Genomic DNA, 24,671 nt, shown 5'->3' on the forward strand with positions numbered 1-24,671 from the left:
CAAGCGAGAATCTAGTCACGGGTGATATATACATGTTTCGGTTACACTCATTTGTAGGGACCCAGAGCACCTTCCCTAATTGTGGGCTGTTAGATTCTGGTATTTGAAGCACTGCAACAAATCGGTTAGGCGCGGAACCACTGTATTAGATAGCGCAGCTGGGAAACCTCGTTGTAGTAGCTGATGTCTCCCACTCCCCAGCCCTTGTGTCCAATGTGCTGTGCACCATTTGTGTGTGTAAGGCTTTATCCAGCCCCCAGACAAAGGTACTAAAGGGGCGGTGCCTTTTTTTCCTCCAAGATGGGCGTCCGTGCGCCCCTGCAGAGATCGATTTTTCATCCACACAGAAGGTGGTTGAGGGGGGCGCAGTACAAAGCGTTTCATGTACCAGAACAAGCATTTACAATGCAATAGATCTTGCAATGACATTGTTTTGAGCTATTGGCATTGAAAATGTCATTGTTTTTTTTCCTTCGTGAAGCATTAATCAAATGGTGTGATTGAAGATGGCGATAGCTCACTTTGTTGTAATTGCGAAAGCTATTGCATTGCATTTGTACTATAGTACATTCTCTCTTGAAACTCCATATTATTTTACAACACAACAGCAAATATACCTATAGCCGGGGTATCAGTTACACCTGGAGGTAGAATTGTCATGTCTTATAAGGTGTAGCCTTAAAAAACTAGGAATTACTGGTGGAATCAGTAATCCTGTACATAATTCCACAAGCTATTTCTCATTTTACTGGGACAATTTAGCTTTCATCAGTGTAAATATCTGGTTAATTGCACAGGATCCGGTTAGGTGAAATACAGGTCGCACAGTCAGTGGGGGGGTACATTACCAGGGGGAGGTCGACTAAGGGGACAGCTGGTAAAAATGTCCTTATGTTGAAGAGCTTTCAGCTCTGTATTGAAGATCAGCAGTGAGGCGGGGGTTATAGTTACAAGGGGGAGTTCCCTATTCTGGTCGCCCTGCCTGAGTACGATTGTGCCATGAGTAGTCCCTTTGTAAAGGTTGAAGGTGCTAACAAAATAGCTTCAACATTTCGTCCGCTGTCTCCCGAAGGCTTCAGTGTTCACCAGGTGGCGAGGAGCGGATGTATGCAAGGCCTGGTGGGTGATACATGCATTTCTCCTATACATCACTGTGTCTTCTATGGGGAGACAGCGAAGAGCGACAAGGATAGGGTTGTTTATTTTCGCTCCATAGAGGAAGCACACACAGGACTATATCTCCCAAAATGCACTTCTGCCTCCCTCAGTAGACACTACCGTAATAGTAAGTTCCACGTTGTAATTTAAAAAAGAACGGGCACAACAAGGGCATACAATATTTCGTCTTTGCCTCTTTAAAAATACAAATGTGAATATACTGTTCTTTAGTCAGGTGTCTGGATGTTTTGTAGGCTGGCAGCTCTTGCCCCCTTGCCCTATTTTGGATTTCCCTCCCGGATTACCTTTCCTCCCCTCAGGGCTGGACACGTGTACTCACCCTAAATGGCAAGTATATGTCGGAATCCTTCAGATCCGCATCTGTCAAGTCTGCCTTGTGGGGAGTCGGGGAGCGTCCGTAGAGCCTCGAGGAAACCACTGAGCTCAATGAGCTGCACAAATAGTAACATTTAACTGGAACCAGGCCTTTTAACGGGCCGGCCTCTGCTCTCTGAGACCACCTGCTGAAACGACCAGGCCAACCCCGGAAACAGGTCTGGTGAGTAGGTAGTGCGGCACTGGAGCAGGCCTCGCATCCTTGGAAGGTCCCCGTACGGGAGATGACTCTAACCTAAAGTGGGTGCAGCCCTTACTGACTGAGGCCCCGCCCACGGGCAGTGCAGGTACCAAAGCAAGCCACGCCCGCAGGTAGGTGCTGCCCCCCACCTGGCCAGACCCAGCTGCCCTCTCCCCTCAGGGAAGTGCAGCTACCCGAACCACGTTAGTGCTGCCTCCCTCCCCCTCGGAAGGTGAAGGTACCTGAGCAAGCCCCGCCCTCAGGTAAGTCCTGCCCCCACCTGAGCAAACCCTGTCCTCCAGGGAGGTACAGGTAACTGAGCCAGCCCCACCCTCACATATCTGCCCCATCTGATTAGACGCTATAGGTGCAGGTAACTGAGCCTGCCCCACCCTCGGGTTAGAGGAGCCCCCACTGGAGCAGACCCCTCCCTAAGGGATTTGCAGGTAGCGCCCTCGGCGCTCACCTCACTCCAAAGTTGGTAAATAGAAGTCTGGCTATTGAGCTTTCCACCTGTGTCTGCTCTGGCAGGGGTCAGTCAGCCTACTTCCCCCTACTGCGACTGCTCCAGGGGGGATATAGTGCTTGTCGGGGGCATGAAGCGCTATATAAACGCACCTATAGGTACAAACACCCACAGAGGCAGGGTACAGCGAGACCTTGTAGGGTCTTTGAGTAGAGAGCAGGCGGCAGGGAGCTGAGAGGCCTGTATAACTGTAGAGAATGCCGAGCGGGACAGTCACTGCACACCAGAGGGCCTGGAGAGATGTGTAGCAGTAGGTTTAGAGCTACTCACAGGCCCAGGACTGGACTGTGAGTGACTAACGCTGCACAGGTCTCCGCAGGCCACAGGATCACACAGTGAGTCAACGAGGTGCCCCACCGCAGACACTGATCATGTCCGCTGCAGCAGCTCGAGGGATCCCTTCGGCAACCCCTGTCCTGCAGTAAAGTGAGCTCTGCCCCAATCTATGTCCCCCTCCCCACCCCCCAAACACACCCTGGCATTAATCCCATCCATTTCCGCAGGAGTCTGGAGTCTGGAGTCAGCGCTGATAACACGTTCCTACCCGAGCAGGGGGAGGAGTGAGAGGCTCCTCCCAGTCTAGACTCCTCCCAGTCTGGATTCCGCACCAACCACAGCGCCAAGACCGCCCTCCTTGCCGCCACGGATGACATCCGCATGCTACTGGACCAGGGACGCACCGCGGCCCTCATCCTGCTAGACCTCTCCGCTGCCTTCAACACTGTTTCACATCGCACACTCAGCCAGACTTCACGACGCAGGGATACAAGGAACTGCCCTCAACTGGATCCACTCCTTCCTCTCCGGCCAAACCCAGAGGATCAGATTCCCTCCCTTCCATTCCGAACCCACCGATATCAACTGCAGAGTACCACAGGGATCATCTCTCAGCCCTACGCTCTTCAACATCTACTGTTTTACTTCGTCCCCATCGTCAGACAGCATAGGCTCAGCATTGTATCCTACACCGATGACACTCAGCTCATCCTCTCCCTCCTGAAGAATCCTGAAGACACCAGACTCTGCTTCCAGGAAGGAATGAAGAATGTGGCAGGCTGGATAAAGCACAGCTGTTTGAAGCTCAACTCAGAGAAGACCGAGGTCCTCATCCTCGGACCCTGCTCCACCGCCAGGGACAACACCTGATGGCCGCCCACCCCCACCAACCACGCCCGGAACCTCGGCATCATCCTTGGCTCCTCCCTCTCCATGAACCGCCAGGTCAATGCCGTCGCCTCCACCAGCTTCAACTGACTTCGCATCCTCCGTAAGACCTTCAAATGGATCCCTTCTGACTGGAGAAGGAAAGTTACCCACACACTCATAACCAGCAGACTTGACTACGGCAACACCCCCTACGACGGAATCAACAAAACTCTTCTACACAGACTCCAGACCATCCAGTACATACAGCCAGACTCATCCACGGCATGAGCACATGACCCAACACCTACCCAGCCTCCACTGGCTCACCTTCAAGAAGAGAGTCAATTTCAAACTCCTCACCCACACCTACAAAGCCCCCAACAACATCGGACCCAAATACTTCAACGAGGATTCTCCTTCCACGCACCCAAGAGAAACAGCCGCTCCTCCGACTTTGCCCTGGCAGAGGTCCCCCTCATCCGCATGAACAAAACCGGAGAAAGAGCCTTCTCCTACATTGCAGCCAAGACCTGGAACGAGCGCCAGGTGAAAAACAGATGCTCCACAACCCTGCACACATTCTGGAAGGACCTCAGGAACTGGCTTTTGAACTGATCCGGAGCCACCTCCCCCCCCCCCCCCCAGCGCCTTGAGACTCTCACAGGTGAGTAGTGCGCTATATAAACCCCTGATTGATTGATTGATTGAGAGGCAGAAGGAAGAGGTGGGGGCCGGGGGAGGGGAGTAATGATGATGACAGCATCTGAGGGAGGGATTCAAACCCGAGGAATGTAGAAACAGGGTGCGGGGAGAGAGACCTGCCTCCGAGGCTGCAGATGTAATGTTCATTTACTCCAGATGGAGGGGCCACAACTTTACCACACTAGGGGGGATCAGGGAGGGGGCGACACAACTTTACCAAACTCTGTGAGAGGCGGGGGTCAGGTTACCCTGACCCAGAGCCCCGGGTACAGAAACGTACACTCTGGCACCACCAGCGATGCAGGCAACAGAGGCACAATTCAAGTGCACAACCCTACGCCACACTCGGCAATCCCCCAGATGGCGACAGGCGATGGGTATGAAGTGTTTCAGCTTGTTATAAATACTTCCAAACTTCCTTGACCCCCATGCTTTTGTAGCGGTCTATGGTGCCAAATCTGCTCCGACAGGGGGCACCTGCCATCTCCCCCATCACCATGTGTCCTTCGGACTCACTCCCTCTCCTCCATCCCCTGAACTCGAGGTGATACGGCCCCAGCGCACCAAACACCACCCAACCTCAAACCCCAGGTCTCAAGTGGCGCTTCTGAAACCCTTTCCCAGGTGGCCACTGGCTCTGTCGAGTAAGCCCCGCATGAACAGCTGCTTCATATCATGCACAAGCCCCTGTGGCACTCGCCCGCCCGATTCTCCGAATGAGGGATTTGGCCTCCCTGTTCCCTCCATGACCCATAATCCTTCCCCGCTGCAGCAGATTTGACAGGAATGCTGCCCCGGACGGGACGGCCCGGGACAGGGGCTTATGGGACTAATACCAGCGTCACATCCCGACGTAAAGTCATAGGGAGCCAGGGTGCACGGCCGAGGGGACCGATGAGGGCTTTTGGAGGGTGCAGACAAACCAATGGGGGAGGTGCAATAGGAGCCACTGCCAACAGAATGCATGGCCTGAAACTGCATGCGCTGAAAGGATCCCCCCACACGCCTGCTCCCTCACGCCTTGTACCAAACCCCTCGTAAACTACAGGAACAACCCTGAAAATATCAGGCTGTCTGTATTTTTGGGTCTTGAGTCCTGCGGTCAGACTGAGGCCGAGTCTTGAAACTGCTGAACAGCACGAGGTATCGAATTGCCTGCGCAAGCAATGTGCCTGCAGGCTCCAGTGACAAGCTGTCAGAATCATGAGCCGGCAGTACACGCCTCCTAAAGATAAGAAAGTGAATCACGACAGCCGAAACGCAGACGATGGGCCAGACAAAAAGGGGAAAGGGCAGCATCCAAAAAGCCTCGGTTTTAAATGGAGGCAACCGTTTTACATAAACGATGATGCCAGCCAATAAAAAAGAGGGGTGGGGCTTCAAATCCCCTTCTGAAATCTCTTCATCCACAATATGTCTCGCAGAGCGAGCACCACGTGCGCGCTGCAATACTAGGCGAGTTCTAAAAAGGTTATCAGGGGAAGAAAGCTTTAAGAGCTGCATGGGAATTGTACACAGCAACTACAAACTGGAGAAGCAGCAGTACCATCGAACAGCTCTCAGAAAATGAAGCAAGTCTGCATGGTTTAATAGCTATTCTCATTTTCGGGAAGTTCTGGCTCCAGCATTCTAAGATGCGATGAGGCATCTCTTTCATTACTCTGCTGAGCAGAACAGTTCTCAGTCTCACCGACCAGTCATTCCTCTCCCCAGTTCCCCTAAGTGTATTTCAGTAACTCCAAAGAACTCTTGACATTCAGGCACGGTGTTGTGAAAACAGTGTTTGCTTTGGGAAGCACATTAAAGACTTCTTAATATGAGCAGAGAGAGTTGATAATATGAAGATTAGAGAGGGTGAGAAAGAACAAGAGAGGCTGTAATGGATAAAGTGAGAGACAGAATGCGAGCAATATGATTTAACCCGAAAGGAAGTTTGGTGGGGAGACCGATGAAGCTAGAGTGCAACAGGGAGATCAGGCGATCTAACAAGCACAGAGTGGGATCTGCCCCGGGTTCAGCTAGCAGGGCGTTTGTTGCCTCAATCATAGTGCGGGTAAGACCATGAGTGTGCTCCATGATGGTGCACAGTCTAAATATCGATTCCGAAATATCGACCTACAGAAATATCGAGTTGGAAATATCGACGGTAAAGAATATCGAGGTCAAGAATATCGTTAGACAGAATATCGACCCTAAGGTAAGTAATATTGATTTTTTAAATATTGATGTGTAAGTAATATCAAAGTTAGTAATATGGATATCAAATATATCGATGTTATTAATCTCGATGTTATTAATATCGATATTTCTATTATTGTTATGTATTTTATTATGTATTTAATATGTATGTGTTAAATGTTTTTTGTTAAGTATTCTACTGGTTTTAAATTATATGTATACTATTTTTATATGGTAATAATGTTATTTTTAAGTCAATTTTGTGATTTAGTACCGGAGCGGGTTGTGGGTTTATAGGGGAATAGGGTGGGAAGTAATTTAATTATACTAAATTAATTATTACTTTTTTAGGAATTATCAATTAAGTTCAATTAATTTTTGCGTTTAAGTTCTGTAGCGGGTAGTGTGTTTATAAGGGAATTGGGTGGCAAGTAATTTAATTGTAATTAAATAATGATTTATGTTTATTTATTGGTATTGATATATAACAATGTTTATTAATTATTAATTGGTAATGATTTTTTTTAATTTGTATTTAATTTTTTTAATGGGTAATTATTGTTTTTAATTGGCAATTATTTTTTTAATTGGTAATTGTTTTTAATTGGTAATTAATGTTTTAATTGGCAAATATTTTTAATTGGTAATTAATTTTTATTAATTGGAAATTATTTTTTAATAATTGGTAATAAATGTTTCATAAAAAGTGTTTTTGGTATAAAAATCATTTTATTGTTCAATATTTTTGAATTGTTAATCAATTTCTAATAATTAATATGTTTTTGTTATGACAAATATTTTATTGTTCAATATTTATTATTTGTTAATTAATATTTATTAATTAACATTTCTTTTTATTTATTGTTAATTGATTGTTAATTAATTATTCAATTGCAGTTATGTTTTTAATAATTATTAATGGGTATTTGTAAATGATGTAGTTAGTTAAAAATGTAATTATTAATTATTTTAAATACAAAAAATATTTATAAGTATGTTATATTGAACTTTTACGCTATCCAACGCTTTCCCTACTGTTGCACTCTCTGGAGTTGGAATAGTAATTTTTACCCCTACACTATCCAACGCTTTCCCTACTGTTGCACTTTTTGGAGTGGGAATAGTAATGTTGACCCCTACGCTATCCAACGCTTTCCCTACTGTTTCACTTTCTGGAGTGGGAATAGTAATTTTTAACCCTATGCTATCCAACGTTTTCCCTACTGTTGCACTCTCTGGAGTTGGAATAGTAATTTTTACCCTTACGCTATCCAACACTTTCCCTACTGTTGCACTCTCTGGAGTGGGAATAGTAATTTTTACCCCTACGCTATCCAACGCTTTCCCTACTGTTGCACTTTTTGGAGTGGGAATAGTAATGTTGACCCCTACGCTATCCAACGCTTTCCCTACTGTTTCACTTTCTGGAGTGGGAATAGTAATTTTTATCCCCACTCTATCCAACGCTTTCCCTACTGTTGCACTCTTTTGAGTTGGAATAGTAATTTTTACCCCAACGCTATCCAACGCTTTCCCTACTGTTTCACTCTCTGGAGTTGGAATAGTAATTTTTACCTACGCTATCCAACGCTTTCCCTACTGTTGCATTTTCTGGAGTGGGAATAGTAATTTTAAGCCCTACGTTATCCAACATTTTCATTACTGTAGTTTTTTTTGGACTTTGAATAGTAGTTTTATTTCTTTAGCTATTAATTATTTTTTGTAATATTTTAGATAATGTAGTATATAATTAATTTTAAAAATATTTAAAGTATATATAATTTTTTTAATTTAGTAAACATAATTATAGACTTTTTATTTATGTTATTGTTTCATGTGTGTAGATGTATTTGTAATTTATAATATTTTTAATAATTTATCAGTTATTATAATAATTATTAAAACGTATTATTAAGTAAGTATATATTATTATTTTATATATATATATGCTTAATTCATGTTTTATTATTATATATGTATTATTTATTAATTTTAAACATTATTAAATATGTTTAACTATGTTTATTTTATTTATATGTATTATTTACTTTATTTTACACATTTTTTTTAACAGAAAAAAACAATATTTTTAATTACGATATTTTTAACATCGATATTTTTTCTCTCGATATTTTTGTACTTACCATGTTGTAGATAGGATGTCGATATTCTTGCCTTCGATATTCCAGCGTCGATATTTTTGTAGGTCGATATTCTTTCGGTGATTTCTCCATGATATTGTAAACTTCTGTTAGTATTGGGGCTAGCAGAGGCGCAAAGTGCTAGTAAAAAGCTAGTGTATAGTCATCTGGGTCTGAGGATCTGCCTACCTTAAGGTTTTCAATTGCTGTAAGGACTTCAGACATTGTTAAGCAGTTTGTTTGTGCGTTCTTATTCCGGGGGCATAAGGAGGATGAGCAGTGTAAATATGCATTTAAGGCCTTCACATCGGTCGGAGACACTGCATATAACTCTGTAAAATGTGTGAAGATCTTGCAATTTGCCCTCATCTCATACCTGGTGTCCCCTTCTCGACCCTGACTTCCCAGATATATCTGCACTCCTTTGGCTTGGAGTTTGTTGGCGAGCAGGGCTCCTACTTTATTGCCTCCCGCAATGACGTGCACACCTTTCTGGTCAGAATGTAATTGGCTTTATTATATTCCACGGTATGGATCCGACCCCTACGTGAAGTTAGTTGGCTCCCAATCCCTTTAAAGAGGTTTGCTTAGTGGTTTCACTCCAGGGTTTTCTGCTCTCTATGGAGGTGTTCATGTTCAACTTATCTCATGCGATGTAAGCGACAGGGTTCTTGAATGAGCATGCCCCTCACTACTGCCTTTACAGCATCTCATACAATATTGCTTTATGGATTTTTTGTATATAACATGATCGAGTAAGAAGGGAGTAATTTAAGGGCCATGGGCCTCCTATATGTTTGCCCCTGCCTCAGGCCACTCAAGCACCAGTTGTATCTAACCATGGTGTGATGTTGTTTGGGGCCCTTGTTCTACATCTCGGATCCGGTGCCTCAGCCTTTGATCAAGAAAGATAGGGTCAATGTGAGAGTAGGTTTGGTGTCCTGCTGAGAAGTGAGAGTAATCTGTCTGAAGTGGGTGTCTATGGTGCCAATCAAGCCCAGCTCACGATATGTAGTCTTATCAGGGCCACGGAAATTATACAGCAGGAGAGTAAAAAAGTTTGTGGCAGGGTTGATTTAATTATGCAGAAAGATAAGGGAAGCTATGCAACCTAACTGGCACAGTCTGTGGTAGTATTTCTTTATAGTTTATTTTGTCATTTTTTTCACATGTTAACACTGTCTGTGCAAAGGTTTGACCTCATTAACAAAAGTTTAACATTCAAATACAGTAATAAGCAACTGAAAGAAGACCAGTTACCCTTTTCACAGGGTGTTCCACTAAGGAGCAAAATAGGTTTGCATGATTTTAGTAACTTTTGACACGTTTGACCTAGAACCAAATTGTTTTTGTAAAAATCTGCTGATTATTCAGCAGATGATGGTTTATGTGACAAATGTGGCTAATCTCAAATTATGCTGACAATGCTACAGTCACAGAATCACATAATTCAAGTGGTCCTAAGCATTATCAACCGTGAGAGCTGGTGTCCTCCTATGCGTTGTTGGAACTTGTCCTGAACAATTATGTGACAAATGTGGCTAATCCAAAATCGTGCTGAAAATGCCACAGTCACAGAATCGCATAATTCTACTGGTCCTAAGTTGTCCTCAACAAGGTGCATCATGCAAGTGAAGTCTTCTCCAGTTATGACAGGGTTGTTTGAATTTTTAGGACTAGGTGTTTTTTACCCTGTGTCGGGGGCATAGAGGGTGGCTATCGAGAGCGGCTACTTCTTCCATTGTACCACCAATATCAGGCATCAGCCCTCTTTCTCTGCTTTGATCTCACTTTCCACAAATTTGTGTTTGGCTCGAAAGATAATGCTAACTGGCTTTCTCAGTGGAGGTTGATGCGTGGTACAGTGTGAGGAACTACCTAGATCTCAATCTATATAGATCTGACCCCAAATGGGGCCTCTCTTGCAGAAAGCAAATGTCCATTCCTGATTGCCTATGTTTCCCCAATACATCCAAGCACTTTGTGGGGTTGTCTACTGCCTGAATATTATTTGTGACTATCCTTTTTTGTGATGTACTAGTCATTGAGAATCTCAAGCGTGAAGTGTATATTATTGGGAACAGGGGTCTGATATCACAGAATGTAGACTTATCTTGCCATTTAGTAAAATCTAGTGGTGTCATGTTGTTCCCTATCCTAATCAGCAACTGTTAAGAAAGTGAAACCTTGAAGCTGTGTGACTAAACTAAACTGTACTGCAGTGGATATGTGTGATTGTTTGCCGCTGACTCAGTGTTGAAATATGGCCTCTCTGAAGGGTCACCCCAAACCTTTTGCCTTTCTCCTCCTTTTTTTGCTGATTCTTTTTCTTGGCCTTAGGACTCTGAGCACGTTTACTAATGCTGACCAGTGCTAAAATGCATGTGCTCTCTTCTCTCAAAGTGGTATAATTAGTTTACACCTGTTTAGCATATTTAGTTTAGTAATTGCTTGTAAAGTGGTATACCATATGCCCGGGCATGTAAATTAAATGCTGTTAGTGGGCCTGCAACACTGATTGTGTCACCCACACAAGTAGCTTTTCAAACCTGTCTCAAGCCTGCCATTGGAAGGCCTGTGTGTGCAGTTTGCTGCCACTTCAACGTGGCATTTAAAACCACTTGCCAACCCTTAAACTCCCCTTTATTACACACGTCACCTCTAAGTTAGCCTTGATGGCAGGGTGCTATGTAAGTGAAAGGCAGGACATGTACTTGTAAGTTGTACATGTCCTGGTAGTGACAAACAGCTTAATTCGTGTTTCACTACTTTCAGGCCTACTCCTCTCATAGGCTAGCATTGGGAATTCCTTAAAACATTTTTAAGCTGTAATTACTGATTAGAAAGGAGTAGCTGCATCATGTGTCAAAGCTTTGGACAGCTTTTACTGGCAAAGCTGGATTTAACGTTACTGTTTTAGAAACGCCGCTTTTAGAAAGTGGACATTTCTCTGCTTTTACAGCCCGGCGTGCCATGCAGCCTGTGTCCAATACACATCGAGGGTGGGTGACAGCTACACTTTGAGCATTCACTCTAGACAGACACAAACACAGGAAGGGTGGGTGTGACAGAGAACTCATCTGCATATTGATAGCTCTTCCTGGGTGGGAATAGAGAGGCGGAGCTGACACATCTGAAAAGGCAGTGTACTGTGTCCCACACAAAGGACTGATTACCCCCACAGATAGCCAGGCCACAGGGCTGGGATGAAAAGGGTCCTGTGCACTTTAACGGCCTGCTTTGAAGTCACCCCACTTCAAAGGCATATTTGGATAGAAGTATTGGGGCTCCGACCCTACCAAGACAGTACACTACTGGACCTGTGAAGAACTCTGCCAGGAGTGAAGATAGCTGTGCTGCAAGGATTCCAACTTTGCTTGACTGACTAGTCCGAAGGAATTGCTTCTCTGCTTTTCTGAGCTGCCCGCTGCCTGCTGATCTCTGCCCTGCTGAGGACGACTGGACCAATCTCATTTGAACCCAGAGTGACTCTAAGGCTTGCTAGCTTCCCCCTGTTCCTGAAGTCTCCGGGCCATCAAAAGACTTCCTTCAGCTCTGCTGCTGGATTCTGCCACCAGTCCTCTTTTGCCTCGAGGTGCGAATCCAGTCCGCGAACTCAGAAGTGGGTTCTGTAGCTCTTTATATTTCAAGTTGATGCAGTGCCGACTTTGCGGGGATCGGAACCAACTCATTGCCCTTTGGCGCTGGGGCAGGATCTGATCGCCGACAACGAACTGCGTGGCTCGACACCAAAGGACAGAGCAGCTCAACCAGCCTGCATCGCAAAGGGGTTTGACACCAAAGTCTTCATCGGCTGCGCAGATCAGCGCTGAGGTTTCGTCTCCATCCACAGGATCGACTCCTCACATTGGGTCTTCGACGGCGGCGCTTGCTCCATCTAACGTACTTAGTCAGTGGAACCTGTCTGAGTCTTGTGGCTGGCATGCCCTTCATCCAGGTCGGCCTGAACTTTGGATTTACCCCCAGTCTACGCAACCTCAAGTAACCCCTTAGCCCTACTGACCTCTAATCACTATTTTTGGTTTATTTTTTAAAATTCATAACTCCGGTTTTACTTATTTGAATCTTTGTCGTTTTGGTCTTGTGTATTCATAAAAATATGGTATATTTTTCAAAACCTGTTTGGAGTCCTTTTGTGGTGTTTACATTGTGTTACTGTGTGTGTGTGTTTGTTGCAAAAATACTTTACACATCACCTCTTTAGATAAGCCGGACTGCTCTGTGCCAAGCCACTAGAGGGTGGGCACAAGTTATCTTTTAGTGTAAATGTAAATGTAAATGTAAATGTATAGGCATTTATATAGCGCACTACTTACCCGTAGGGTCCCAAGGCGCTTCGACCGCTGCGAAACCCTTCCTGGCTTCCCTGAGAGATGGTCCCTTAATGGGTATCTCCAGGGTGAGACCAGGCATCCCCGGCGGTCTGGTGGGGCCGTTAGTGAAGATGAGGCAAGCTAATGCCCAGAGTTGCCGAGTGTGAACGCTGATCAGAGTGGGCACCGAGGCGAGAGAATTATCGAGTCCGCTGACCCTGGTCCAGAAACCTGCCGCGCCGGGAATCGAACCCTGGTCCCGGGCCGTCCTCTGCTCTCGGGTCTGCCGCCTCTAACCAGTGAGCCACACTACTTCACTTGTGTATCTAGCTTTCCCCTTACTAGGATTGTGGTCCCTACTTGGACAGGACCCATGCCACTGCCAACTAGAGACCCAATTTCTAATACTCAGTATCTGTACTGTGATGCGTCTCTCCTTATTTTCGCCTGTTCCTTTTTCGTGTGGGTAATGTGTATCATGGGGGGTATTGATTTGGTTTACGAATCGGTCAGGGCACATCCGCCCCTACCCCCAATCTGGCATTCTTTTATTGTCTCTTCGGGATTGTTGTTGCCACTGTTATAGTGGTGCCAGTTCCAGTAAGTCTATTTCAACTTTCACTGGGTGGAGAGGGTTCCAGGCGATCACCGGAGACAAGCTTCAGGTGTGTGAACAGGATTTGTTTGCTAGCTGAGATATCTTTCCTGCTAAGTTTTGATCTTCTTTGTTTATTCATTACTGTTTTCCATCTCCCTCACATGTTCCTCATTTCTATTTCATCCATTGTGACAGAGGAAGAGCTTTGACAATTTAGATCCATGAGAGCGCATGTTAACGAGGCTAGGTTTCTTAGTGAGGTCTTCCATTGAAAGATGGCACGGAATGGGTGATCCCATCGTATTGTATTCCTTTTGCCCTCAACGATGCCAACAAGATGGGTGATAGATTTTGGAACAGCTGTTTTGATGCTTCATTGAAGGAAACCAGTCCACTCTCTCGAGATTGCACCATGATGGCTTCTTTCTCCTTGAAAAGGTGAAATCTAGTCATGCCCTTGGAGGTGCTCTGTCACAAGGCATTTCTATGGGTTCTGTCCAGTTTAATTGGCTAGAAGGATCAATAGAAATGCTTTCAAAGAGGCCTTGAATATATTTTGTCAGGTTATTATTATGGATGTCTGAAGGTATTTCTCGGATGCAGATGTTACTTCATCTTGATCGATTATCTAAGTGTTAGCATTTTTCTTGAAGGATGACATGTTTTTCCCAGGTGCTAATCCTCTGTTTATTGCAGTGATTTACCAGCTCATGGAGGCCGTTGGAAAGTAGAAGGAGGCGAAGAAGTATTATATATTGGGAAAGCTATCGTTCCCAAGGCAAAAAAATACAACAGAACATTCAACAGGAAAACAACATCATTAAAAAAGCAGAGGGTGCATTTCTATTAAGTTTCTTGTTTAAAGATGCCATCTGTGGCATATAAAGATATACAGCAAGAGATAAGAGTATCAGAGCTGGAGTAATATGATCCCTCTCAGCACCTCAGGAGATAAGAATAAAAGGTAGAGAGTCAACGATATTAAGGACATAAAGGGAATTTAAAATCACATTACATGTACATATTCGAGTGTAAATCTTTTGTATACATTTTTTTCGACCAAAACGTCATTTTTAAAAATCATTCATTCTTTTTCATCTATTGTATTTCTGTTAATGTTAATGTTAATGTTAGTCAGAATTTATTGAGCGCTCGTACGCCCGGAGGCTTCATGGCGCTATAGAAAAGAACCAGGCGCGACAGTCAATTAGTAGAGCTGGAGCAGCTCAGTAGTGCGCTTGAGAAAAGAGCCAGGTTTTCAGAGAGTGTCTAAAGCTGAGGGTGCTGTCATTCAGCCTTAGATGAAGGGGGAAAGAGTTCCAGAGGACAGCTGCAAGATGGTCAAAGCAGCTGCCTCCGAGACGCTTCCTTTTGTACAGAGGTACAGTCAAAAGTGATTTATAGGTGGACCGAAGGTGGCGGGAGGGACTGTATCTTTTAAATAAGTCTCTAATGAATAACGGGCCAGTATCATTCAGAGACCTAAACAGAATGCACCCAGCTTTAAAGGCCACGCGTTGCTCAACCGGCAACCAATGTAGCTGCTTCAGACCAAGTCTGATTGATTGCCTCCTAGGTATGTTCAGAAGGAGCCTGGCTGCTTGGTTCTGAACCAGCTGGAGACGTTTGAGCTCTCCAATTTGGAGGCCGAGGTAAAGACTGTTAGAAAAGTCCAGTCTGGACAGAACCAAGGAGATGACAATTTGTGTAAGGGCTGTTGAGGAAAAGAAGCGGGCGATTTTTTTTATTTTCTTCAGCTGAAAAAAAATGGAGGATACAACTGCTCCAACCTGTCTTTTCAACGAGAGATCCTCACTAATGAAGATACCTAGGCTCTTAACCGAAGATGACTTAGATGGAGGAACGCCCATGCTGGGGGGCCAAAAGCTAGAATTCCAACTAAGTGTACTCTGTCCAGGCAGGACCAGCTCGGTCTTGCCTGGGTTGAGTTTCAAATGATTGCAGCTCATCCAACTCAGGATGTGGGACATAGTTCTTTGAAATTCTACCACAGAATCCTTGGTGTTAAGGGGAAAGATGAGCTGCAAATCATCAGCATAGTTGAAAATGGTTGCCTTTGCGTTCCGAAGGGAGTACAGAAGGGGGCGTAGGTATACATTAAAAAGCAGGGGAGATAACGAGGAACCTTGTGGTACCCCGCAGGTCGTGGGTATAGTAGGAGCCGAGAAGGAGCCCAGTCTGACCGATTGTGTTCGGCCCGTGATGTATGAGCGGATCCAGCTCAGTGCAGGGCCCCTAAGACCTGCCTGCTCGACACGGTCGACCAAGATGGTGTGGTCGACCGTGTCGAACGCAGCAGAGAGGTCCAATAGCACCAGAGCCTGATGGATTCCTGCATCCGCGTTCCGCCTCAGTGTGTTCTGCACCGAAAGAATGACCGCCTCGGTAGAATGGCAAGGGCGGAAGCCAGCCTGATTGGGTGCCAGATACTCTGATTTTTCCAAAAAGGTGGAAATACTGTCGCAAACATTATTATTATTATTATTATTATTATTATTTATTTTATAGAGCGCATAGTCACCCAGAGGTATCCCAGCGCTAGGAACCCTAACTCTACATTTCAGCGGGCCACGAAGGAGACAGAAAGTGAAAGGGGGGGAAGGGGAGGGGGGTGGGGAAGGAGACTCAGAAAAGTGGGAGGGCAAGAACATTAGGGAAAGAGATGCGTCTTTAGCAGCTTCCTGAAGCGCAGATATTGTGATTCACGTCGTAGGTCGCGGGGGAGCGAGTTCCACAGGCGTGCAACTTGGACCGAAAAACGTCTTCCTCCTGATCGAGCTTTCTTGAATCTAGGGGTGTTAATAAAGTTTTCTGTGTCTGAACGGAGGGATCTCATCGCTTTATAGGGGGTGATGAATTTGCTAAGGACTGGGGGGCCTTGATTTTGCAGTGATTTATGGACTAGGCATAAGGCCTTGAATTTGACTCTCTCCCTTATGGGGAGCCAATGGAGGAGTTTGAGAGCAGGTTTAGCAGAGGTTCTGGCAGGGGTATTTGTGATAATCCGGGCCGCGGTGTTCTGAATTCTCTGAAGCTTGTTAAGAGTCGCTTCAGGAGCGCCTAGATAAATCACATTACTGTAATCAAGCCTCGATATTATTAGGCCTTGGATTAACAGTTTTTGTGAGTTGAATGGTAGGAGGGGGAGGACTTTCCTAAGGGATTTCAGGAGTCCAAAGCAAGTCCCGGCTACCTTCTTTGCCTGTATAATGAATGAGAGGTCAGCGTCGATCCACACCCCCAGACTTTTTACCTCTGCTTTTGGGTCAGGGGGAGGACCTAAACAGGCTGGCCAGATGTTCGGGGAGAGTGAAATTCCTTTCGGGCCAAGAAGAAGGACCCCAGTTTTCATCCCATTTAGCTTTAGGGCTGACCTATTCATCCAGCCGTGAACCTGCGTAAGGCAGTTATATAACTCAGCTGTATGTTGTTTGGGGTGGGAAAAGGACACCACTAGTTGTGTGTCGTCGGCATAGCTGACGACGCTCACTCCGAATGGGGTGATGACCTCCTCCAATGTGGACATATAGATATTAAATAATGTGGGGCTCAGGGAGGAGCCCTGAGGCACACCACATTGGAGGGGCATTTCGGAGGAGCGGGCGTTCTTTTCCCAGATCTGGTAGGTCCGTTGGGCTAAAAAGGATGAAAGCCAGGATAGGGCTGGGCCTTCCACACCAACTCTTTTAAGTCTTTCGATGAGGAGTTGGTGGTTAACGGTATCGAACGCCAACATGGGACTCCAGCAATTTGGCACAGTATGGCAGCAACGATATAGGTCTGTAATTGAGGGGATCTAGCGGGTTGGCTCCTGCCTTTTTTATGAGGGGGATGAGAAGGGCCTTTTTAAGATTATTTGGGACTTTGCCCTGTATAAGTGATCCATTCAGTATGGAAAGTAAGCACCCAGGAAGGCTGGTGCCCACTTCTTTCAGAATGTGGGGGGGACAGATGTCATCAGGGGAACCAGATTTAACTTTGGTAAGGAGTTTGAGTAGATTAACATTTTCAATGAGGGGATAGGAATCCAGGGTGACTGAGTTGTAAAAAGTGTCAGCAAAAAGAAGAGGGGGCTGATTGATAGGAATACTTTGTTTAATAGTGCAGATTTTCTCAAAGAAAAAAGAGTTAAGTGAGTTGCAAAGCTCTTGGGTGGGGACCATCGGGAGAGAGGTTCTGTCACTGGTACTAAGGTTTTCCACAATATTAAACAACTCTCTTGACTTATTTTGAGCCTTAAGAATTTTTTCCGAAAAGTAATTAGTTTTATATTTCAAGATAAGCTTTTGGTAGTCCCTACGAGCCTTACAGTAGTTAGCTCTGTCATGTTCTGAGTAGGCTGTTCGCCACTTTCGCTCCATTTGACGAACCTTGAGTTTGAGGGTTTTCAAATGGGGTGTAAACCACCTGTGAGCGTCATTGGGGCGAGAGCGTGAAAAGTTGGTACAAGGAGCATGGATATCAGCTGCCTGAAGTAGCCACTCAGAAAAGGCTTCTTCTGATTCTTCTATATCCAGAGTATTCGACGAAAGCAAAGGAATCTATGAAAAGGCGAAGTTACCTCCAGCGCTTGTCTGAGCTCCGCTGTCTTATCCTCATACAGGGAGATGCCGAATAGTGAAAGCTGCAGCGAAGCCCCTCCAAGCAGCACCGGGTGAGTGCAGAATTCCCAGGATTCGCTGAAAATTCCCGGACTTAGAGATCGGAACAGGAAAGAAAACGCCTTGGTGTCCCCTGGTAATATTACACCTGGAAAGGCAGTAAAGTAGCCCTACTGTTATTACGAAGTACACAGGCTCCTCATACCAATTTTCAAAGACTTATAAAGAAAGCACTCTTCTGAAAATCACAGTGATGCCTCAAAAACAGTTTTAGCACAGAGTAAATAAACGGCACTGGGCACCCAAAGATCATGCCCCAGAAGCATATGAGCGCGCGCAGGCACGCAGACAACACACACACACATTTAGCAAATATAGGTTATTATGCCTACTAAACCATACATGGTATTGAGGGCACAGTATGTAATATCTCATCATACACATATGGCAATGCACACGGACCGTGCACTGCCACACAATAGGCATGGTGTACCGCAGTTGCAGATATACTGCCCGGGAATCTATACGTTGTGCTGCAGACTTCACTGATTTATGTGCAAGTTGCCCAGGCTCTAGGTGTACTATTCACCTACACACAATGGCTATGTAACAAATGATTTATATTGTGTAATCGGCACGCCAAATTGCTTCTAGATGTATAAACTATTGAAAGCCTTAGGTGACCTAAGCAAACCCCATCTAAAATGGTTAGTTAAACAAATATATCTGCCTAGACCTTCTGGCTGAGACAAGATTAGAGGGACGGCAGTGTAAAAAGGCTCAAAGAAAAGCTATTCCATAAGGCGCCTGTGCAGAAAATCTGGTCTTCTGTCCACAAACCTCGACTGCTGTTCTTTTAATAGAAGCAGGCTGGCACAGTGAGGCCTTCTCCGTGGAGTAGAAGGACAGATTCTTTTCAGACTGGTTGGAGCTCAGCCAGAGAGACATTTAAAAGTGTGCTACAGAATCCTGAACAAGATCCAAGTCTTCGGGAGTAGCTAATGCAAGGATCTGAGAAACCACGTCTTGACTCCGAGACCAATTATCAATCACCCTGCTGCATATCTTGGGCCCCTTGCAAGTACTTCAATCGGTAACATTGAATCCATCTATACCATTCCGTATTCCAGGGGGGCATTTGGAAGAGAGACAGACCTAACTAGGACCTTACGGCAGCATGTTTCTAAACAACCGAGTATGTCACAATGAAGGTAGCCATACACTCAGACTGACAGATAACAGACAAACAATTTACTTACCTTCGGTAACGATATATCTGTAAGAGACTTATATTAGTTATAGATTCCTTAACTTAAATTACCCGTGGGATCAGTGCCGGGGAAGGTACCGTGAGGTCGACCGGCACCGATCCGGATACAGGCCTGGATCCTTGGGGGCCCTGCAGCGCTGAGGCCGGAGCCACCGGAATTGAAGGCCTAGAGCCCCTAACCGAGTCCCAGGGGCCCGAAGGCGCGCCGGCAGAGTCGGGCTGACGAAAGATGGAATGTAGGGCTTTGTAAAATGCACAGGCTGGCCAGGGGACGCTCCGGCTCCTGGGAAGGGAGAGAAGCTCGTAGCCATCCCAGCAGGCTCTGAGGGTGGAGCCGGAGGTCGACGACCCTCAGTGTCCTTCGTTGCGTCGGTAGATGAACTTGGAGGAGGCGAAGAGCGGCAATGCTTCTTTGTCTTCTTCTTGTGCTTCGACTTACCCAATGATGAAGACTTCAATGACAAATGATGGTGGTGGCTCCGTGATCAGTCCCGCGACCTGCCTCTTGACCGGGACCTCGAGCAGTGCGGAGCTGACTGCCGGGTCTCCAGAAGCTTTCGGGACCGCTCCCACAAAGACTTTGGGTTCATGGCCCGACAATCGGAGCATGACCTCGGGTCATGGTCGTGCTCCAAGCACCAGAGACACAGGAGGTGGGGATCCGTGACAGACATCGGCTTGTGACAGGAGTCACAAGGCTTGAAGCCGGTATGATGATGGGACATCCCTACGTGCATCAGGAGTCAAAACGACTCAAAAAAAGATGTCCACAAAAGTCAAAAAATGTCAGTAAAAAAGTGAATAAGGGTACCACTCTCTCCGGATCTGCACTGGCTGGCGTGGAAAAAGAAAGAACTGACGTCAGCGTGCAGGGGCGGCGTCTAAGTAGATACCACAACGTCATCCTAGCGATCACAACACTGACGAAAAATGCAGTCGACCGATGTAACCTACCGACGTGCCGGGGTACTGCTGAGAAAAAATTCTCCGGATCCAGTCTGACGCCTGGGGGTAATTCTAAGGTCAGAATCTATAACTAACAGTCTTGTTCAGATATTGGAGTACAGAGGTCAGCAGAAATACAGGCACACATGTATTGAAACCGAATGACAGGTATTCACGCACATAGACAAGTAAACTAAGTTAGCTTTGCAGTAGGACCAACATCTGTGTACATAGTCCAAAGTACAGACAGGCTTATAGGTAGACAACATCAAGGATAGGGAGTTCCATGTCTTGGTGGTGAGGTAGGAGAACGATCTTCTTACGGTTCTGGTCTTGTGGATCCTGGGGATAGCCGGATCGAAGTTGTCTGGTAGGCATGTGGAATGTGAAGCGGTGGTTCAGGTACGCTGGTCATTCATTGTGTAGGGCTTTGTAGGTGTGAGTGAGGAGCTGGAAAGTGATTCTTTTGTTAACTGGAAGCAAGTCGAGTTGTTGGAGGTGTTGCGTGATGTGGCTGCAGCGGGGGATGTTGAGGACCATTCTGGTGGCAGCGTTTTGGACATACTGCAGTTCATTGCGCTGTTTCTGGGTTTCGCCGGCATAGAGTGTGCTGTCGTAGTCAAGTCTGCTGGTGATGACATACATCTAAAACCGTGCACACACACACACAGATAGCAAACCTACAGAGGCAATTAGATGGTGGGACAGAAAATAGATTTAGAAAAAGATGGACCCTTGAGTAAATGCATGTCTATTTAGTTGTAATGAGATGCAGGGTCAATATTCAGTCCTTCTACACATGAAATCACCTAGAAGTGGATAAAGAAGTTAGGTGTCTACGGCCATTCAATACTTGATTGCTTCTCGTAGAAATCTCCTCTATTTGACACCAACATACATGCAAGCAATAATACACAGAGGCCAACAGACATACATACAACCTTGCACATAGAAAGACCGAAATACATGTACTGTGCACAGACAGGGGACCCGTGCAAACAAAGATAAAACACAATCATAAACAACAGAGAAAGGCACGAATATATTGTTGGATGAATGGACGGAGGTGAAGAGGGCAGGAAGATGGATTGCCTGAGTATGGACTGCTAGAATCTTAAAGCATATATGAAAGCAAAGTTGGAACTGGGTTGATTGAGGATCCATGTCCACTTAGACCCTGATTACAGATACTGCAGTAATACCGCAGCCAGGATGAACAATACCGTAGCGTACCGTAATTCTAGGTTGTGGTATTACTGCAGAACTACAAACTTTCCTCCGAGGAATGAAGAACAAATGTGGAAATTCATGTTTTTTCCTCCATTTCAGGGTTTTTGCCCTCCAGAGATTTTGCAAGATTTTGCTTTGAAAAACGTGCACAAAAAAAGGACCACTGGGTGCAGTTTTCCTGCACACCTGGTAATCACGATTCAGCCATCATCGCATGTTTACCACCGAATTCGAATTACTTTAATTCATTAGAAATTTAATCTGTAACCACTCGACAAAGAAAAATGAATTTGAGGTGGATAAAGGAGCAGTGTGACAAGCTCCATTGAAGCCATTACTAGGTAATGAAATACCCAGTCTCGAGGCACATCCAGTTCTTGGCCTCTATCGAATGATCGTCTGAAAATAACGAGACAGTGCACTGTGCACACCATTCCTTCCTTGCCCTCTTTCGTATAACAACAGAAAAGCACTGCAGTTCAGTATATGCATGCCACTAGTCATAACAGGTGACATATTCAGTGTTGCCAGATCACGCCATGTATGTCAAAACTGTGTGTCCAGTCATGGGCTTTTCCCCTCTTTTATTTTTACAAATGATTGTTCTAGGGTGTAGGTCTATTCGGTTAACAGTGGCAAACAAAGACAACAACTCTCATTATGCACTGAGTGGCCAAGTGAAGGTCCATACCTGAAACCTTTGTGCAATACGGCAAACTTAGTTACTCTGCAGTCTGTATGCATTAACTTACCAGGTTAAATGTTCTACAGAAAAGATACATTTGGTGCTTATGATGTTGGCACTTTAACTTATTTTTAATTTCCTTCTTTAACAGGAATTACATATGTGTTCTAATGGCAATTTGCAACTGCAAAGATGGAAAAAAGCAACTTCCTACACAAATTATTTTACTTTCTTTGGCCATCAAGTTTTTTTTCATTAGGCTGCGTTTACTTTGTTCGTGCAGACCAAAGGAGTTTCATGCAGTAAATCATTGTAACGTACTATCAGACATATGAAAACCGCTGATCGACTTACAATCGATGGCTTATTTTAGTCAGGCAACGCAGAGATACACACACAGTAAATGTCTCTCTCCAAAATGGTTCCAGTTAAGATAGGGATTCTTTGCAGTGTGACCAATGAAGACAGGTGTAATTATAACTTGGGGCAACAGCTAAACAGAAGCAAGCAACAAGCAGGACAGTGCCATGCATCTTTTGATAATCTGATCACCATGTCTAGAATTTCACATAGATCTCACATGAAGAACAAATTATTTACCATCGGCAGCTCTTTTTCTGGTGGATGCTATCTAACTGCAGAATCCTCACTTTTAGAATATTCCCCAGGTGCCAGACTGGATCCAGAAACCTTTTAGCAATGCTTCTGCACACAGCTAGGTGGCATGGTGCTGACCTATGCTGACTCTGTACCACCTCGGAAATGACAGCGTAGAGTTGCGTATAAGCGCCACCCCTACACAATGGGATCAGTTTCTTGCTTGACTCTTTCTAAAAGATCTAGCCAGGGTTCCCTCCAATGTCACAAGATGCCATCTGCCACCATAATCTGCTGTCAAGAGTGGACCCATTAGACGTAGAAGAGTCAGGGACCCAAGGAACCACCCAAGGTGAGTATCTAGGAACCCCACGGAGGTAATGTGCAGAGAGAGAACAAGACTGCATACTCAATAGAAGTCAATGGGTAAGTTGCGGTTGCAATTTTAAAGAAGGACCCTTTCCAGTGGACCCTGAAGAAACCCCATGAAAGACTCAAGGCTGGAGAGCCACCCCACCCGTGGATACCCAGGATACTTACACCAGGGAAGCCGGGTACATAGGTGCGAAGTGGAGTCGGAAACCGCTGTAGAGCACAATGGGGGCTTCAGGAATATGCCGCTGATGAAGAAGGTGAGAAGAGTCCGGTAGAACCCAAAGGTGGCTTCAAGGTGAGAGGTACCTACAAGCAGAGGGTACAGAGTCTATGCTATTTGGGGGTGAGCAGGAGGCACCAGAGATGAATGCCCACCGATGTTGGGGATGCAGGAGAGTTGAGGGTGCCCTTAAAGTTGCAGCTGTACAGACCAGGCGATGCAGAGGAAGAACAGGAGACATGCACGAGCTGTCCCTGTTGGATGTTGAGAACCAGGAGGTCAGTATCCGGCAGGGGCACCAACAAGCCTTGGCAGCGGCAAACAACGTAGTAGCGAGAAGGGTGCAGTGTCGGGACCAGCAAGGTCCAAGTGATTCACCACAAGCAGGTAATGGAATGGAAAGTCATAGCAGACCCCGAGCAAGCTGGGGAGCCCACTGGAGCCAAAGTAGACCCTCAAGAGGACCCACAGGATACACTGGAGTCGCAAGAGGACCTCGAGCAGCTCACTAAAGGATGAAGGCCCACGGTGAAAAGGATGCAGTGCAGGCAAGGATCTTGTTTCAGAAGATGCTTGAGGCTGGAGCTTCTTGGAGCCCGAAGATCTCTGGTGAAGAGAGTCAACAAGATTTGGCAATGGCAAGTCTACGCTCTGCACAGGGTTGCTGCTCCAGCGGTTCAGATGAGGGATGCTGGCCTCTAGGGGTGGGTGGAATTTGCGTACTTGCGGTATGCAAATCTCCGCAAAACGGTAAAAAATCTCTGCGAACACGCAGAAATGTTGTGAACACGCGGAATTGCTTGTTCGCGATGCTTTTTTACTGTTCGCAATTGCTGTTTGCGTGCTAGGGGGGAAATATCTCACGAACACGCATTTTGAGAACGCGAACACGCAAAAAATTTCGCAAAGTCGCAGAACGCAGAATTTTGGGCAATTTCGCGTTCTCTGCGGAACGCGAAATTACCCAAATTCCGTGGGCAGAACGGAATTTACCACCCAGGTCTCCTGGCCTCCAAGTTGCTGGGAAGACAGTGCAGGCCTCAAGGGAGTTGTAGAGCTACCACCTGTGGTGCTGAATGTTTTGGAGTCTGTAGGAACTCCGGAACAGCAAACCGGTCAGCTGGGTTGCGGTGCCTTAAGATGCAGGGAAGTGGCTCCTTCACTTCAAGGGAGATTCCTTCAGGTGTCTTGGCTGTCCACAGGCCTCGTGAGGAACCTGTATGGAGCACAGGCACAGACGTTGCAGAAAGACGTTTTCACACTACTCCTTGTCTAAGGTACACCATGTTTTATCTGGACTTAAAATTGGTCTATGGTATAGTGCCCAGCTCTTTGTCAACTATTGTAATACAACAGGAGGCAAACGC

At 45.8% G+C, this 24,671-nt stretch overlaps 1 protein-coding gene across 3 annotated transcripts in view; it reads right to left on the reverse strand.

Annotated features, from left to right (window-relative positions):
* MYCBPAP (MYCBP associated protein) overlaps window positions 1-24,671 on the reverse strand; it is a 1,019,029-nt gene that overhangs the window by 470,230 nt on the left and 524,128 nt on the right. For all 3 annotated transcript variants that reach the window (XM_078654453.1, XM_078654451.1, XM_078654452.1), the window contains one exon: window positions 17,943-18,130. In XM_078654453.1, coding sequence (XP_078510579.1) covers window positions 17,943-18,130 — 188 coding nt within the window. The remainder of the gene's footprint in view (window positions 1-17,942; window positions 18,131-24,671) is intronic.

Source organism: Lissotriton helveticus, chromosome 7 (assembly GCF_964261635.1).
Source record: "Lissotriton helveticus chromosome 7, aLisHel1.1, whole genome shotgun sequence".
Taxonomy (NCBI): Eukaryota; Metazoa; Chordata; class Amphibia; order Caudata; family Salamandridae; genus Lissotriton; species Lissotriton helveticus.